The sequence below is a fragment of the Trichoplax adhaerens genome, genomic scaffold (genome assembly GCF_000150275.1).
Source record: "Trichoplax adhaerens TRIADscaffold_2 genomic scaffold, whole genome shotgun sequence".
Lineage (NCBI taxonomy): Eukaryota > Metazoa > Placozoa > Uniplacotomia > Trichoplacea > Trichoplacidae > Trichoplax > Trichoplax adhaerens.
The window spans coordinates 7,463,553-7,483,673 of NW_002060944.1; the positions used below are offsets into that span (position 1 = coordinate 7,463,553).

General features: G+C 34.9%; 2 protein-coding genes across 2 annotated transcripts; one reads left to right on the forward strand and one right to left on the reverse strand.

Moving 5' to 3' along the window:
• Window positions 1-1,762: 1,762 nt before the first annotated feature.
• On the forward strand, window positions 1,763-10,896 carry TRIADDRAFT_53746 (uncharacterized protein; the record flags this gene model as incomplete). Its single annotated transcript, XM_002109542.1, has 22 exons — window positions 1,763-1,847; window positions 2,974-3,029; window positions 3,819-3,924; window positions 4,524-4,567; window positions 4,886-4,907; window positions 5,084-5,144; window positions 5,219-5,264; window positions 5,351-5,395; window positions 5,481-5,537; window positions 5,762-5,803; window positions 5,926-5,979; window positions 6,056-6,130; window positions 6,227-6,327; window positions 6,589-6,706; window positions 6,780-6,810; window positions 6,892-6,920; window positions 6,993-7,071; window positions 7,209-7,735; window positions 7,807-7,887; window positions 8,030-8,087; window positions 8,182-10,292; window positions 10,408-10,896. The coding sequence occupies 22 exons, from the start codon at window positions 1,763-1,765 to the stop codon at window positions 10,894-10,896; spliced, it is 4,317 nt and encodes a 1,438-aa protein (XP_002109578.1).
• Window positions 10,897-13,243: 2,347 nt separating this feature from the next.
• TRIADDRAFT_21124 (uncharacterized protein) lies at window positions 13,244-15,187 on the reverse strand (the record flags this gene model as incomplete). The annotated part of the gene is made up of 3 exons (XM_002110076.1): window positions 13,244-13,324; window positions 13,419-13,539; window positions 13,833-15,187. 3 exons carry the CDS (start codon window positions 15,185-15,187, stop codon window positions 13,244-13,246), a joined length of 1,557 nt encoding a protein of 518 aa, XP_002110112.1.
• Between the last annotated feature and the right edge of the window lie 4,934 nt (window positions 15,188-20,121).

A 20,121-nucleotide genomic window follows, 5' to 3' on the forward strand; every position in this document is an offset into this window, starting at 1 on the left:
AGGTTCCTCTCATGTTAATCTTGGTAATGGCAAAATTTCAACAAGTTTGTAGAGTGAAGAAAATAGAGAAATAGACACTGCTGTCATTGACTGTTCTGTCTACACACTCGACAGTCATCAACACCATATCTGTTATTATCGATCCAATTGGATTTTTCTTATGAACGTTTTGCTTTTGCTTCCGTTTCCCAGTGAAGAATAGCAAAAGGTCAAAAGCTGATCACTGGAACCATGGCAAGGTACTGACTACAATTGTATAGGACTGTATATCAAGCTCAAAGACCCATACGTACGGTGGCTGACTCCTGAGGAGGGCGTACCGCTTTTACTCTTCTGACGAGTGTTCATTTACTGTACCATTAAAGAGCGCGTTTACACATCGACTGCTTTATTTTACGTCGTATAGTATTCTACTATGACTACGAAATCTGTAGATAGACCTGACTGTCTAGTACAGTACAGTACTATACAGTACAGTAGAGCTGAACTACGAGCAGTGGAGCACAGTGCCAACATTACAGTGTACAGTACCAGAAAATGCCTAGTACTGTACTGTATAAGCTACTTTCTACTGTACTCGATACTGCTAGAGGCTATTGTACTGTATGGCTCCGTACAGTAGTTTCGTCTCTATACTGGTAGTCAAGTATTGAATGTATCCTTCATTGAGACACGCACCCAGTGAAAACGATGACAAACCACTTCAAAATACTAGGAGCTTCAACCTTGCTCAACGCTTGACAGTGTACTGTACAGTACTGCATACTGTACTGTAAGTTACTTTCTACGGTACTGTACAGTACAGTATGTAGCTGGCTGCTGGCCATGGTAAAATAGTCAAATCAATCCAATCAAAATACTGTACAGACTGCAATCACCTACTGTATAAAGAAGGCTGTTGTATGCTCCGTACAGTATAGCAGTTTCCTTTGTACAGTATAGCCCTACTCAACTATGGAATGCATCAGTCAGTGAGAAAGCAACACGTACCAAGTGAAAACGACGACAAACCACTTCAAATTACTTGGAGCGTCAACCTTGTACAACGCTTGACAGTGGGCTGTCAGTGGCTAGTCTACAGTGTACAGTACAGTAAGTTACTTTCCACGGTACTGTACTGTACAGTGTACACTGTGTACTGTACCGTAGCTGTCCACGGTAAAATAGTAAAATCCAATCCAATCAAAATACAGACTGCAATCACTTCTACAGAAGGCTGTTGTATGCTCCGTACAGTACAGCAGTTTCCTGTGTACAGTATAGCCCTACTCAACTATGGAATGCATCAGTCAGTGAGAAAGCAACACGTACCAAGTGAAAACGACGACAAACCACTTCAAATTAATTGGAGCGTCAACCTTGTACAACGCTTGACAGTGGGCTGTCAGTGGCTAGTCTACAGTGTACAGTACAGTAAGTTACTTTCCACGGTACAGTACTGTACACTGTGTACAGTACTGTACCGTAGCTGTCCACGGTAAAATAGTAAAATCCAATCCAATCAAAATACAGACTGCAATCACTTCTACAGAAGGCTGTTGTATGCTCCGTACAGTACAGCAGTTTCCTGTGTACAGTATAGCCCTACTCAACTATGGAATGCATCAGTCAGTGAGAAAGCAACACGTACCAAGTGAAAACGACGACAAACCGCTTCAAATTACTTGGAGCGTCAAGCTTCTCCAACACTTGACTCGCACAACGCCTACACTAAGATTCGTCGCCAATGGTTCGAGGAAACAGAGGGGAGAAAAAAAAAAAAATGCCCAAAGAAGGCGCAGTTGGACTGCCTCACAATCCAACAGTCATCAAGATTTCTCCTAATAGTAATGATTCTCATGCTGAAAGTATGCCTTAAAAGCTTAATTTTACAGAAATGCTATTGCCGCTCACTTATTGACTCTTTTTATTCGAGTGACTAGCGTGACTGGATGTTGGAGAGTAATTGAGTTTATATATATATATACACATCACTTTTAAATACGATCACACACACTTTGTTAGACGGTTTAATATAGGGATGCAATACAGTTACACAATGGCTAGGCAGCAAGATGATCACCAATATTGTATAGGCCAGTGATCGATCTCGTCCACAGTTTTAATGGCGAATACAACATGGAGGGACATTTTCTTGTTACCGAAATCACACGCTATGACTACCACTACAGTAATCTCCTTTCGAACGCTCCATTGGATAAATGAAAGCTTCAACTAGCGATCCCATAATCTACTTTCTAACCCCTCCATTCGATAAATCAAAGCTTGAGCGAACGATCCAATCGTTTTCATCTTGGACAGCGGTAGTTTGGGGATCATGATAGAATACGATAAAAATCTCAATATTTAGATACTTGAAATACATGGAGGATAATCTCCACTTGAATGTCGATACCACCAACAAGAATGATACTATCCCATCCATATCCCTAATATAGCAATGGAAAGGAGTTCATTTCTCGATCATAGTGCTATTGCATTCACTGAATAAGCCATGCTTCCAATAGCGTTTCATACAAATACAAAACAATCTTTAACGTAGTAGTACACAACATGTTAGAACACACGATGAGAGTAGTTGATCGAAGACCGGATGTCAAAATTGTTATCACTATAACACCTTTGATTGCTTGCGACTGATCTTTCTTTCCATCATTACTAACCTAAAATCATATCACGTAGGTCAATTTACCTCCCTGCAGTTCAAGAAGTACGAGATGCTTTTCTAAATGATGGCTTTATACCTACAATACACAATAACCTGTAGCTTAAAAGACAGATCATTGCTATAGTACTACAGCTAATAGATGTGACAATTTTAAACGAAGATACAGCATCTTGTTTAGATAACCTAATATTCTGGCAATTTGGACATCACCGTGATTGATATCTTGACCGTAATAACTACTGCCATCTTGAAAACGATCGTCAGTGAATGATCAATAATCTTGCCTCCTTCTTCTATTCATATAGGAAATATCGCAGAAATACAGGCATGCTTACAAATGATACGGATTGAACGAATGAGGGTAAGTCAATTATTCACAGAAATTTTTCTGAATTTTTTCCTCCCTTCTTCCGAACTTGAATGAAGCTCTCTACCTTACTGATTAAGTTGTAAAATGTCAAGCAATGATATAAAGAGTTTGCGTATAAACGACTCTTCCTACTCTAACCTATATTTAAAAGAAGCAATGGATTGTGAATCCAACGTGATAAAATAATTCGCTGGAGCATCGTTGTCATCAAAACAACGTACTGTAATGACCGGGTATATTTCAATGCTTCATTTCATATCCATCAATGCAGTTTTAACATATTATTAATCAAGATTTGGATAGCAATGTTGTTATTGTTATCATAATACTTGCCCTTCCTGCCATACTTTATTCTAATTTGTCCAAATCACACACGACTTTCTTGACGCCTTCCATAGAAAAGTAAGTCGATGAAAAGGAACTTTTTTTATCTAGTCTCGCAGCCAGGCTACTTTACCTAAATGCCTAATGATCAAACACATCCCAACTTAATCACTTCCTGCCACGGTCCATCAGCTCATTTAATCAGTTGTTATAGATAGCAAAGATAAAAAAGCGTGGAAGCCAAAATCCACTATGCACTTATTTGTTGTCATCGTTTGGACATACTCCCTTCTTAATTAGAGTAAATAAACAAATGATTCAATATCTAGACTTGTATGTTAATTCGTCATTTTTTGGGATCGGTATTTTCATTCCCCTGGAATCGACACAATACTCACTTGACTGGCGATCATCTTCACTTCCAACTTACTCAAACTATTGCTTTGCTTGTTGGAGAAGCAAAATTGTAATGCTGCTAATAATAATACCAATAGCGAAAATGGTGGTACTTCTTCTACTCAAAACTTGGGCTTGCCTGATGAATACGCTAAATTTTTTTCAAGTAAGCTGGCACTTGTAGTTGGTCATTTGGTATACTTGTAAACAAATTACCAGGCATTTTTTTCCTGCTTCATCGATATAAAAACAAATTAGTGATTATTAATTATACTGTATATTTTATTCTTGCTTCCTCTGATATCTTAAAAATATCTTATCAGTTGAATAGGATACCATCTATTAATAAATAGAATTAGCAAGACTTACACATTATCGAAGAAGAGTATCTTTTGCAAACAGTTCATTTATCTATCCAGCTTAACGCCTAATAAACTACTGTAGTGAACACGTACAATTGTACAGTTTACACCATCGAGGAATGGCATCATTTTCATGCTGTTGTTCGTCCTGTACAGTAACTCTATAACTACTACTGTAAAATCTAAATCCAATTCTCAACGGCATTTGCAACTTGATATAGTCATTGTGAATTCGCTTAAACAATTACTAATAGAGTTTCTATCACAATTTTTAGCATTGACTTACGTAATTTCACGACTTAGACCAAAATTGATTTTATTTTACTCCTTGGTATGATAAAGCTAAGAAGGAATAGTACCATTATAAAAAAATCATTTCATGTTTTTTCTTCATTAACTGAAGGAGACTGCGATGGGACCGGTTCGCCAATTTGTCAGGATCCCAAGGTAACTTCTAAATTCAGCCGTAACGACAAATATTAATTTCAATTCAATTCTTTCAAATGGATGCCATATCAGTACTTCGCATGGTATCGACAGTAGTGCGTGTAAATAAATATCCGACATCATACAATCCTCCAATTAATTGATTCACCTTCTTTAGTCATTTATCATCAAATTAACTTCCATCACCCACCACCATATACTGTATTTATTATTCTTAATTAGTGCTAAAACCTGACCAAGATATGATTAACCTTATCTTGATATAATATATGATTATACAGCATATAAACCTTTGTCATTTTTGTACTATTTTTATAGGGAATCTTGGAACTGTTAGGAGGTATGACCGTTTACAACAATATTAACTTTCAAAATGAATAAATTCTTTAGCAAAAATATCGTGTTATCAAAATACTTAATCAGCAAATGATCACGATTACTTGCGAGTTTCTTACTGTTTATAACACTTGATTAAATCAGCAATGAAAGATATTTCACAACATTTATCTGTTACAGCCACAAGCAGCAAAAGCTTTTCACACTATGAAGATATCAAGGATATAGACAAAATTGAGATGTAAGAGTTGAAATTTTTAACTTTTTCACACCATCATAATTATAACCTGTGAAATCAACATCAAACCCTAACAGCCTCAAAAAAGGGCATAATAGCACTAAATCTCTGCGGGATAGGGAGGTAAAGTCAGCTGGAAGAAAATGTTTACATGTTGAGCTGGTACTTAAGCTAATTATTATATATTGTATTATATTCCTAACGAACAGTATCAAAGAAAGACCACAAAAAAGGAAAGAATGGATGCAATTACTGTAAGATTTACGTTTTATCTCAACACGATCCTTTGAAAGTCTTGAAGATAATGTAAATATCATCTATTTCAATGCTATTGATTAGGATGCTAAACAACAGGCAGAACGACAACTTAATATTAGAAGTGATACAGTGAAAAAAGTAAGAGATATTATGTAGAGTTTAGCCTTACAGCTCATCAGGCATAGAATATTTAGTTACCTTACGATAGGCTACAGCTCCTTGGTTGTCGACTTTGTTAAACTTTGCAATTATAGAGCTATATGTATTGTCAATAGATATGATATCATCAAAAGATATGTTTTAGTATTGACTTCAATGCCTGTTATAAGTATATCCTCGTATAATAAACTTTTAAATCATAGCAAGTCACCAAGAAAGCTAAACCTGTTGTCCCTATTGCAAAAGTAAGAAAGATATTTGTAATTGAACATTTTATATTATATTTTTTTAATGCTTGTAAACAGTTTGGATTAAATGATGACAAAGGATTAATCCTATTTCCTTACGTTTATTACATCCAAACTAGCCTAAACCGAAAACTAAGAAACAACTTAAAGCTGAACAAAAAAGGCGTGAAAAGGTAAAAATCTATGACTGTTAATTTAGATAGGTTATGGACTTGCTAACGATATCTATTATTCTATATTTATACTTAGGAAATGGCTGAAATAGCCAATAAATTAGAGGAAAAACAAAAAATCGATGAAGAAAAGGCTAAAGTAAAAAAGCAGGTAATGATTTTTATCAATAATATACATTTTAAATCTATCAATCAATGCAAATTTTGATTACGCTTGCTCCAATTTGCATCTACGGCTATCAAATAGCGAGAAGAAGAAAAGCAAAAATTATTAATGGAACAAGAAAAGTTGCAAAAGAAAAAATCTACGACAGCAAAACGATCAGAAATAGAAGAAAAGTCAAACATGTAACTGTCAAACCATGTGTTTTTGTCCGCATTTAAAATAAGGACATTAATAACTAGATATTATTTTAGGTTGATAAATGGCATTCTTTATGCCAATAGAAGTAACATGTACTTTCTTAACTTTTATTAGGGAAGATGCAGAAGATACAACTATCAGGTTTCCGTCAATATTTAATTGCATGCTGCTGTGTACATTGTTTTACATGCACTCAATTTGTCCTCTCGATGTGCATATGCTTACGTTATTCCTTTTAATAACAGTGAAAATAAAGCAGCAGCAGTATTAACTTTGGAACAAAATAGTAAAAGAAATACTAAATCAAATGATTACACTAAACCAAATAACGAAAGTAATACTGATAAGGAACCATGCAAAGAAGTATGCATCAGTCATTTTATTTTTACTTAATTAGTTAATAAAAAATCGACTAAAACTTCTTTCAATTCTCTAGGAGGTTGATCAGTTACTAGCTAACGGAAATGGTATGTCAAGTTTTACGATATCATATTTACCTGAAAAACTTGTGTTATCTATATTATATTTACGATTGTTGAATTTTACAGATATAAATGAAGATGAAAATAAACCTTCGGTAAAACAATGGCTAATATAAAATACCCATTTACATGTTTATTTATTAAGCCTATTTATATTTCTTTCTTAGACATCACATTTATATAAAGATCCGCGAAATAAAAAAATCCCCTCTCAACGATATCAAGCAAATAATTCCACCCAAACAAGTAAGAATCTCATAAATGTCTTTAATTAGATATTACGTATTACTATATATAGCATTACATACTGTAAATTTGAGTAACTTGATTTTTTTTAGTGCTCATAATTGAGCAATAACGTTGTATAATTTTCTTTGCCTTAGCTACGACGAAAAAGAAGACAAATTACAGAAATAATTATGATAACACAGCTTATAGAAATAATGAAGGCCGTAACGAAAGGTACTACTACAACGATGAAACAGCTAATACGAATTGGAATGATGAAAGACAAGATAAAACTAAAAATTATAATACTAGCAATCTAAGAGATAAAGGGCATAACACGGTTATGACCTCAAAGAATAATAATGACCTTAGAGGAAGAAGGGTGACACAGGGCTTTAACAATTACTGTGGTAGCGAAGACATAAGCGTTAATAAAGTAAAAGGTGACAGGAAGAGCAATCCTCAGTTAACACATTCGATAAGAAGTGGGGATAATTACCCTTCACCTACTGAAAATTATAACGATCGGGTTGGAAGTAGTGATAAAAATACGAAAACTATCTATAGTAACCATCCTGTGAATCCGTATGTGAAAGGGCATCCAGAAAGAACCACAAAAGTTGAATGTGATAACAATGAAACTGATGTTGACGGATGGATGGTGGCTTCCTCAAAGAAAAAAGTGAGGCAACTATAAACTGTGTTGAGGATTTGGCTATTCTTTCCTAATATTTAATATTACGTTATTTTTAGGGCTATAAAACTTCTCAGCCAAGTCAATTAGCTAATGTTGATAGTCAACAGTTGAAAACATTAATTGATATGGGATTCAAGGTAGAATATCATTTTATTACTATTTTTTACAAAAAAAATTTAAATTTATTACAAAATCACTCGCAAGCAGCTACATTATACATATGATCCCAACAAAATTGGTGTTTTGATGTTGATTAAGATTTAATCTTTATATTTGTAGAGGGAGAATGCTAATGAGGCTTTAAAATTAAATCATATGGATGTAGAAGCATCAGTAGGTAAATGAGAATACTCCTAATGACAATATTAAGTGATCCTATGTAGCTAACAAAATTTTACGTAGTAATTAATCTACTGCTTAATAATTTTTAGCCTATCTGCTATCAAGAAACTATAAGGATGATAAGGAAACAGCCAGTAGCACACGTGAAGATCTTTCCTCATCTCCCACAGCCTTTGCTACGGAGATGCAGACAGAAGTAAATAATAAAGGACATGAGCCTGTCAACGTAATATCAACAGATGACGAATCGGGAATGATTACTGAGCACCAAGAAAGCAGTGATGCAGCAGAAAATAGTAAATACGTTGGTGTTGATCCTTTAGAAGAATTAAGTAGATCTTCTGTTGATAGTTCAGCAAACGACTATGCAAATATATCGAACACGTCATCGCCTCAAATTGCGACGATCGTATCTAAACAACCTTTGAGACAGGTGCCAGTACAACAACCACAAGGACTTGTTCCTCCAGAAATATTAGCTTTATCACAAGGAGTACTGCAATTACAAAATATGCGACAGATTATATTACAACAGATCACCCAGCAGCAATCTGGAAAGGCAACATTAACTCAACAATCACAATTACATAATTTAGTTATTGAAATACAAAGACGGCAATATACAATTATGCAATGGCAAATATCAAATCAAATACCATCGCCAATAATTCCACAAGAAAATCAGACAGGAAGTTTATTGCCTAATACAACTATGGATATGCATTTACATGAACCAGTAACGCGAGATGTATCATTAAATAACTACGCACCTAATACTAATTCTACCACTAGAAGAGATATTAGTATTAATAGTTCTGACAACGAACAATCGCAGCAATTCTATTCAAATTCAAAAACCGAATCTCGAAATTTTAGCCATGGTGTTGACGATTATCAAAACGTTCAAAAACTAAAAGATAATACTTCATCAACCTATCTCTCAAGTCATGATCCAAATTCTCAGGATACCAACGTATTTAACTTACCGAATATAAATAATTTATCAGGCTCAAGACCAAACCATAGCAACACAATGAATAGACGAGAAGAAAAAAACGCGTTATATTCACCATTAAATAGTAATGCAAATAATAATAGTAATAATAATAATAATAATAATTATAATAATACAATACGTAGTCCAGCTATGGAAACTCAAATAGGAGGCTCTTCTCATCCAGAGAAATTGCCAACAAAATCGACTCGAACGTTGGATGTAAATGATATTCCAGATAATAATATTATGGACTCGTCAGAGGGATGGTATAAAGACTTATCGAACAATGTAAACTGGACACAAACGCCACCTTTCGATGATGACAATACCAATGCAACAACAGCAACGGCCCAAAAAATGGCATCCATATTGGCTAAAGGCGAAATCCGCCCATTTGAACCTGGTACTCCTTGGAAGCCTATTAATGAAGTTACGGAAGAATATTTTAACGCTGATATTCATACAATTAATGAAAGAACTTCAAATAATAATCTGGAATATTCTTTGAGTGACCAACGAATGCCTATGCAAGGTATTCAAAATGATATTAAAACTTCAACAATTGATAATTTGCAGCCAGGGTTGCATTCATGGATTGAAAATACGCGAACTACTGACAGTGACAACAACAACAACAAAATTGCTTCATTACCACCTGGTTTATCATCTGCCGCAAATCCGTTATCTTCCCATATGAGTTCAAATCAAATTGCTGCAACTACAAATACTTCTGTAAAAAGCAAGGCCCAAGAATGGTCGAGTTTTCCAGCTGTGTCTAATCTAATGTTTTCTCATAACTTGAATAACTTAAGTTCTAATGAGAAAGATTTAGAAAATATATGGTCAAATGCTGAAGAATCGATGTTCCCCAATGATTCTAATGTTAAATTCGGTATTACTAATAATGATAATAAAAGTAAAACACAATCAGGTTGGCCATCAAGTATCACGCAAGAGTCTAGTTTTACTAAAGAATCTGTAGTTAATATTGAAAATAATAATCTCTCAAGTTGGCCGTTAGATGCTTCGCAACCATCTAATTTCTCTAGTGATTTAAATATTAAACCTAACAAAAGTAGTAGCAATAGCATCAAAAGCCAATCTGGTTGGCCTTTAGAAAATGAAAATCTATCATCAGAATTCATTTCCAAACCGAATGTTATGCCATCGTTATCGATTCTTATAAAGGGATTTAGTTCACAGGTAAGCTGCTATCTTTGTAAATTTGTAATATAATATATTATGGCTATCAAAATGTTAAGTTTGCTATACGATCATACTGTATAACTAATAATACACAAATAATCATCATGTACAGGTTGATGAGAACTTACTCCAAGCGCTCTGCTTACAACATGGTAGAATCACCGAATTCGTATTTGACCCTCGAAAGCGGGCAGTATTCGTTAGCTACAGTAGCGTAGACGAGGCTGTAAGAGCTCAATCCAGATTGAACAATTGTAAGATTATGGATTCAACATTGGAAGCATCATTTCCACTAACTAAGATTCCAGCATCAAATGAACCAATAACGCCAACAGAAAGTGGGCATTCATTACAATGGAACCACTCATCAAGTGCGAATAATAATCCTCCTGAATTAAGTAGCTCTACGAATTCAACTATGGCTATAAATAGCAATTATCGTGTTCTAAATCCTAACGGTAGCAGTCTTTTTCCCAATACAAGAAAGGAGGCGTGGTCGCATACGGATAGTAAGCCAGTTAGGACAGTTGATGACACAAAGATATTTACTCCAAGCTCATTCTTGCAAGGCAGCCCATTTTATGATCAGCAACAATATTAAAATTCGAAATCAGTCATCAATTAATAATTTTATTTGAAAGACTTTTCTAATAAACCAGCTATTTTCATTTTAATTGTGAGGATTTGTAAATTTTGTCTTTAAATACAGCCGCATCAAACTGATTAATAGCGTATTTTTAAAATTTGACCCATTAAACTGTAGTATACTGTGTAAAATATCAGCTATCATAGTACGTAACCCACATTATGTAACTGCATTGTATAGCAGTTTCTATGTCGTGTAGAATCACTGGACAACTTAAAATATTTCAGAATTGATGCATTTGAGTGCAACTCATTAGCTTTTTTTCAGATAAATTCATCCCTACTGGGAATATCAATTTACATTTAGTGATTTTTAATTCTACAGTATATACTTTGCTTTATCCCAAATTTAGTTATAAGATGGATGGTGAGACTGGCAACAATTTATATGGCAATGCAATTTGGGAAGTCATCATAGCTTTAAATTTGTAACAAAAGTAGAAAGTAACTTCTCCTGATCTTATATACCTTCACCTAACTTAGTGAATATAATTCACTTTATATTTCTAAATTCTTCATAGTAAGTCTTCTTTAGCAAACAATAGTTATCGATGGTCATTTCTAGTCAACTATGTCCTATTATCTGTATATCGACCAATAATGAAAGACAATTGCAAATGTAAAATATCACAAGAAAAGACTAACTATCTCAAACGTCGGGAATTAATCTATTAATTATAATTATAAAGTATCATGCAATCCGTTAATGGATGTTTCTTATTCACGTGGCCTGTACTGCTAGATAATTTTCCTTCGTAATTTATGACAAACGGGGCAAACAGTAGTTACCTAATTTTATAAAACCATTTTATGTTGCAATGGCAAATGACGAATACCAAATAGCGACACTAGTCTAGACTTGATCATGTATTAAGTACTCAAGTCAAACAGTCTTAGCTTAACTTGTTAATTGTAGCCTGTACCTAACTATTCAATGATCTACTAACCTAACAATAGATAATTTAATGCTCAATAGATGCACTAAGTATTCCATAATCATAGTACCTTTGATAACATACACCATTATATTTAGTGCCTAGAAATGATTGACCTGTCATTAAATGTTAATTCATACATTGAAACTTTAACGATAGACAAATATAATACGAGAAAGCCGAAATTTTTTAGATTCTGATCGGCCAATTCTAACAGAAATATATTGATTACAGTAATAACAGAACATCAACGTGGAGTATAAACGAACCACCCTTGAAACAACACCGGTTACTTTTATTCAATGCTACCACAAAGGAGTTATAAAACTAATCAGCACACCAAACGTCAGAGAAAAAATTGCATTATGTTAATTTTGCATAGCAGCAATGAATATACTGTACATAAGTATGCTTTAATGAACACTTATAAGTGTTATAATAAAATAGTCGATACGTACAGATATGAAAATTAATTCTAAAATAGACATACGCGATATCAAGCGTGAAGATAATCAACAACAAATTTTTGTGTGAAACCCTGTCACATCTAGTGATCATAATTACAATTATTATAAATTCTTTCTTATACATTGTGCAGTAACTCTATCCTAGTAGGCAGATGATAACTCCATAAGACAGTTCTGCATCTTGGAATTAATACAGCACTAGCTGCAGGTAATCAAACTTGTGATTAATAAATATCTTCTAAGGTGTATCAGATAACATTGATATAATTGTCTCTATGTCAAAATAAAAATTATCTCTGGATGAATTTAGCATGCATAATTTAAATAGGAAATCATCCATATTATACTTTAATAGTATAAGACCTGATGATTTTGTAGTCAAGTTGAGTTCTTGACAAAACACTCTAGTGATCAAGTACTTATATTCAAATCGATGATACGGCTAACTAAAAAGAGCGTTATAACACTATTTTCAGCTACTCTTTAAGCTAATTCATTATTATCTTCATAAATGTCAATAGAATATTTGCATATAATTGAAATTTTTCAACGAAATGGTAAGTTAATAAAATCGATACTGAATTATTTTTCTTTGCTTATGTATAGGAGCAAAACTATGGGCTAACAATCACTACGCATCGGCTAAATACTATTTTAGGCATTGGTGCTTATAAATGTGAATTTACCCAAATAGGACAATCTTCTTATGGATAGATAGTATAACAAGACAGATCATCATTATAAAATAAATTTTCGTTTATGTCAATGATAATCATATACGACTATACCAGATCCCTATGAAAAAGTTATAAAAATTGTGCTACAATCTGAGTAGTCGTAATGTGCTATATCGCCGTATTACCCCATAAATTTGAAAGCGTTTAATTCTTGGAATTGTGAGTTAAGATATTGCTATTTCTGTCATTGTATTGCCCATCAATGCAATCTTATAATCTATCATGTGAGGTAAAACGATAGTTTCCTATAAAGACATGATATCATAACAATAATTAATGTTAGACACGATACAAAATCGTTATTAGCGTAAATATTTATCGTCGTTGCTTTAAACTAACCTTAATTTCATGGCGCAATTTTTTCTCGATCCAATCTGTAATATTTGTCAATCTAACTTTACGTTCACCAAGTTTCGGTCTAACTGACATCAATACAGTCGGATTGCCACGAAAACCGTACCTACAACAAGGTCAAATTTATTATTATCCATCGTTTAGCTTTATATCATTTTCCATAAAATTTTTAATATCTATTTCATATTACTGTACAATTTAAAATATAAACTTGTATTGAACAACATACCGGTTATATAATAATGCATAGAGAGAGAGAGTGAGAGAGATTAAAGTAATGAAGTAATTTAATATGCAAGTATTCTACTAATACTTTTACAATCTGATCTTGCATATACTTTTCAATTTTACTTCAACAAAACTAATGACTACGTCGAACTTTAAATCAATTTTACATACCATAAACGATCCGATGGTGGAGGAGGGATATTAAGGGCTAAAATGCCAGTTACTGATTGGATCTCGACAGCAAGAATTATTGGAATATTGGATACCCTTTCGGCAGCTTTCTGAGCTAGTCTTGAATTTGTTGCTTTTTGAACTATCTTGGATTTTCCTACTTTTTTAATAAAGCGAGACCACCGACTATTTCCGTTGTGTTGTGAACTACCAATACTTGAGGAGCTAGATTGTTTCTCTAGAGTTGGATCATCCGCTTCATCATCAGACGATTCAGAATCAGATTTATCTAGCCCTTGCAGTGTAAAAATTAAATCATTTTTGGATGGATCAGTTTCTTTCTTAGGATCGGTTACCTCCATTTCACCATCTGGTTTTTGCCGTGTTATATTAAGACTAGTTTCTAGAGCTATAGTAAATGATCCATGATAGGAAACATCTAAATCGATCCATAATCCCCTTTCGTCCAGCGTAGGAGAAGAAGCACCACGAATAGCTGGTAATGAGCCACCAAGATCTAAATCAGTCACTATTAATTCTTTAATATAATTAGGTCGATTTAATTTGCTAATACGGCGCTGGATTATATTCACCATTTTATCCGACCAATACTTTTCACGCCAAAAATCAAAGAACGCCCTTCCAAGTAACGCATTTAACCACGATACTACTGACGTTTCTACCGGATTCTTACCAGCTGCGGGTTGCTGTTGCTTACTTTTAGGCTTGTTATCCACTTGTAAAATTAATTTGGCCATATAACGCGAATAATAAATTGCTTGCATCTCGGCGAAAGTTTTTGATCGGTTGGGTTGCACATTAGGATGGCTTGGGGGATATACTTTTGGTTCTTTATCGATTGGTAGTGTCTCTTCCTTTTTACTTTCTGTACCATATTGCAGTCGATAAAACCAATATTCCTTATCATGGCTCGTGGTTGCAAATAAATAGAAAGACCTATCCTTTTCGCTGTCGATATTTGGTGAAGGATCAACAGTAGGTAGTTGGACTTTACCACTAGCCGGTTGATATTCTAAAGGACTTTTATCAACAGCCGCAGTCGGTGCTCCTGAAAAGCTTTTCCCCTCAGCTAAAGTTATACAAATTGGGTATTTTTTACTCCATAATTTATTTTTACTTAATGTTTTTGGTATTAATTGTATCTTTGCATTGGTTATATCTAGTAATTTTTGATTCACAAAAGAGACATTCCACTTTTCAGGTTTAAAAGGTATTGTTAGATCATCACTTTGTGGCTTTGATAATCTTAGTACACTACCATCTAAACGAGCATAAATACAACGTAAATCAGTCTTGTAATGTTGATCTTGATCATATTTTCGTTTTCCGTACATCCATCCCTAAAGTTGAAAAAAAAATACAGTAATTTATGTCGTCAGATAAGGCTCGTACTATTCCATGCGATGAAGTTAAAATGAACTTTTCACTTTAATAATTTATTAATATTTTCTCCTTTGAAATCATGTCGTCATTGCATATGGATGACTTAACACTATCATGATTGCTTGTCTTTTTAAAGCGAAATACTAAGCATTAAAATTTTTTTTACGATATTAGAATATTAATACAACAACGAAAATTATGATTTCACGCGTATGGTATTTAACTCACGTTAAGCAATCAAATCTACTATCGACTAGATTTAGTTTTGCTAATTCTACTAGAAATGATTCATTTTGGATGTATTTTGAAAAATAAATTAAACGTATTACGGTACCCATTAATACTTTAATAGAACTACTGACACTGTAATTATTTCCGAAATAAGTATAGTCTATCCAGTCATATGAAAATTAATATTCAATAACGGATTATGATTGTTAATCATTCGATTGCAACTTTGTAAATTTTTTTTTTTTTTCAATTTCTCCCTTCCTATTCTCTACATAAGTCGGTATATCGATAGATGTATGCGTATAGCCAGTCAGGCGTAGACGATGAAATATACAGAAAAAAAAGAAAAATTAACTTACCTTAACTGTGGTTAACTGTTGTAATCGTGAAATGTAACTGTAATGAAATGGTGGTGGTCGCGGTGGAGGCCGACTTGTATCTTCAGGTGAAAATGATGGTAATGATAACCAGACAAAAAAGGATAGTAAAAAGTACATGACAAAAGCTCCTGTTAATAATCCGTGCCAAAAGGGTGATATTGGCAAAGCATAAATGCTATAGATACAAAATGATATTGCAAAGATCACTGTCGCCGATATATTGGAATGGTCGGTATTTGATATTGCCTTTGAACGTGATTTATCAAGTAAAGTTGGTTTTTTGAATTGACCACCAAGGGATGGTGGTAAATTGGCTAGAAAGCCTGCATGGCTGGATGTAGGTAACTCAGCTTTATTGATCGAAGAAGTAGGATCATTTTTTTGTAAATGGAAAGGCATATCTTTGCTATTGGAATCCATTGTAGGTAAAGAATCTTTCATTTCTTTTTGCGATTCCAATAAAGACGATAATGATACACCAACAGGGCCACTACTACGTCGTGTCGGTGGTGGCGATATACCCGATTGGCTTGATGTAGTCGTGGATAATTGACTAGTTTTATAGTTACGAAGTCGATCGGGCGATTTTTGATATCTTAAATGATCATGATGTTGATCTTCGTTGACTCTATTTAAATTGCTACCTTCTGAAGCGGATAATGCTTTGGTTAAAGGTGGATGAATTGCTCTTGCGGTCGTTTTACGCGAATTCTTTTCAGCTTCTTGGTGGAAATACGATTCGACAAAATTTAATTGATTGGTTTTATTCTCCACTTGATTATTATTAGGATGATTGTTGGTATTGGCTGGCGAATGATCCACATTTGCAGTTGTAGTAGTATGAGTGTTAGTAATAGTGGTAGTGGTAGTCGTTGTTCCATTAGAATCATCAATTGCTTTTAGCGGTGGCGATTGTTGTGATGGCTCATCGCAATTTAATGGACGCTGCTGCTGCTGCTGGCGATTACTATTGTCATGGACTATATCGTCTGCTGACTTTGTAAAATGTAAAACAGGTACATAATTATTACTTTGTTCACGCTTTAAATAGCGAAAAAAAGGTTCTCGTTCATCTTTTCGACCAGTAGTTGTCGTCTGTTGATGATGATCATTAGCGCTAGTATTGGTCAATCCTTGCGATGTTGAAATTATTTTACTGGGTAAATCAGGATAACTGATTGATGATGATTGTTGTTGCATGGGATGACTGGTTAACTTGTTATCGATTTGATCTTCTCCTACAATCGTTTTCAATTCTCCTTTGATTTGTGTTGATGTGGGCAATTGAAAAATTAATTCATCCTCTTCGGATTCAGAAAATGAAGCCAACGGTGTTGCTTCAATAGAAATAGCATCACGTTTAACCGATGATGTATCATGATTGGATAGTGATTTAGGTCGATTGCGTTTCTGTTGATCGCTTGTGGAAGACATTACTTTGTCGCTTTGTTGTTGTTGTTGAGGAAGAGAGGTATCGGAGAATAGATTTGGATGACTTTTCTCCAATTGATTTTGATTCTCTTGGTTGATTCCATCCAATTTATAATGATCGATGATTGTTTTCTTCTCGTCTGTGTTAAGATCGCTTTTCTCCAAGGATAAATGGCGATTAGATGAAGGTGATCGAAAAGCCGGTGGTGGAGGACGCGGTGGTTTGGCACTATTTTGAAGTGACATTTTCTCCCCTTGGTGTATTGTTGTACAGGAAGATTAACGTTTGAAAGGAATTTTTTTGTTGTTGTCTGATCCTTTCCCTTCTTTCTTTCTCTCTTCCTCTCTCTCTCCAATTTTAAAATGATACTCTCTACACCTAATCCAAGCAGCAGTGATAATCGTCTCTATTTCTTAAGTAAAAGGAGCAATGAGCAGTCGTCCACCAAACAAGGCCTGACAAAATATTGTTTTTCTTTCCGTCAATGGACTCTGTCCTCCAATCTTATTATGTCACAACCATCTTGAAAGCAGGAAATTCACTCCCATCATACCCTAGCCCTACTCATATGGCGTTCTTCATCTTGCTCACTAGGAAAGCGATTATAACAGCGTTGAATTGCAAAGGAACAAGAAGCAATTTGCTATTTGCACAGCCAATCTGGCAGATTACTAGGTTAAAAGTGTTGTGTGGATTAGTTAAAAGGTGGTGGCCAGCTTGCCAACCAATGCCTTCAATATGGCCCAATCGAGTGAACTTACTCAGTCAGTACTGATTATATCAGTCTAAAGCTGTAAGGATAGAATACGATTGTCGAAATGACTGAGAGGATGGGATAGCTTGGCTCAACGCCAGCCATCCAATTCAACCTATTTGACTCGTGTCGTAGGTGGGTTATGAGACAGTGAACTCTCCTACGATAAGACTATCAACGGTATCCAATACCAGTCCACAACCCATAGTAGAATATACTTTCAACGCGTCACAACACGATCCAGTATGAGCTCGCGTCGCTTGTAGTCAAAATGGCGAAGCTAGACAAGCTGCAGACAAATCTCATATAAACTCTCTACACGATGTCGTTTAAATTGCTGGTGTATGGGCCGTAGAGAAAATAGGAAAAGAAGCCATCTAGACTTTTACCACATGGGTCTATTGGCCACGCTAACAAAGCTAAAATGGCAGCATATGGACATCGCGCAAATCCGATAGCAACGGCTGGATGAATCATCGTTGAAAGCAAGCGCTTTATCGACTATGGCAAGCAAGACAACCGACGGAGATCCACATGTTTTCCAGTTGTTTTTCGTCCATTAACCTTTCAAAATAAGCCTACTGCTATACCATACAGTTCCTTGAGCTCAGTGACATATTCTGTCCTAGTGGATAGCTTGGTTGATGAGTTTGCAGCACCTCATCTTAGATCCTCTTTTAGGAAGGCCAGCCAATAGACGAATCGACTACATCGTCTTCTACCATGACAGGAGCAACAGCGACTACCTCCTGACAGAAAACTGCTCATTTTTACAGCAAAGACGACTACCTAAACTATCGCTCATGTCAGATTATCCTGGAAGAATTTGCAACAATCAATCGTTACCACAAGAAAATGCTCCATAGATATACAGAATATGGCATCAATACAGCATTTTCAAAATGTTGTACACGAGCACCAGCCCTGAATCAGGGCCTACCTCCTGCATAAAACGGCTCGCTTTTACAGCAAAGACTGCTCCATAAACTATCACTTACTCATGTCAGATTAGAAGATTGCCCAGGAATAATTTACAACAATCGTTACGAGAAGAAAAATCCTGCATAGATATACAAAATATTCCATCGATACTGTACGCTGCCCAGTATACAGAATATTGCATTAGTGTAATGCATTTTCATGAAAATGCATTATTCTAGCACTAGCCCTGAATCAGGGGCTACCTCCTCACGGAAAACTGCTCACTTTTACAGCAAAGACTGCTACATAAACTATCGCTCATGTCAGATTATAAGATTGTCCAGCAACAATCAATCGTTGCGAGAACAAATTGCTGCATAGATATACAGAATATTGCATTAATACAGTATTTTCAAAATGTATCACAGTAGCACCAGCCTTGAATCAGGGAATACAGAGAGCAAAGACTGCTAACTAAACTATTGCTCATGTCAGATTATAAGATTATCCTGAAAGAATTTGCAACAATCAATCGTTGCGAGAACAAATTGCTCCATATATATACAGAATATTGCATTAATACAGCATTTTCAAAATGCATCACAGTAGCACCAGCCCTGAATCAGGGAATACAGAGAGCAAAGACTGCTAACTAAACTATTGCTCATGTCAGATTATAAGATTATCCTGAAAGAATTTGCAACAATCAATTGTTGCGAGAACAAAATGCTGTATAGATATACAGAATATTGCATTAATACAGCATTTTATGCATCACAGTAGCACCAACCCTGAATCAGGGAATACAGAGAGCAAAGACTGCTAACTAAACTATTGCTCATGTCAGATTATAAGATTGTCCAGCAACAATCAATCGTTGCGAGAACAAAATGCTGCATAGATATACAAAATATTGCATTAATACAGCATTTTCAAAATGCATCACAGTAGCACCAACCCTGAATCAGGGACTACCTCCTCACAGAAAACTACTTGTTTTTACAGCAAAGACTGCTACCTAAACTATCGCTCATGTCAGGTTATAAGGTTATCCAGGAAGGATTTGCAACAATCCATCGTTACGAGAGGAAAATGCTCCATAGTAGAAGGAAGAGTTCATTCTGTAGACTTGCAACACAACAGCTTATGCAGAATCGATTTGGACTT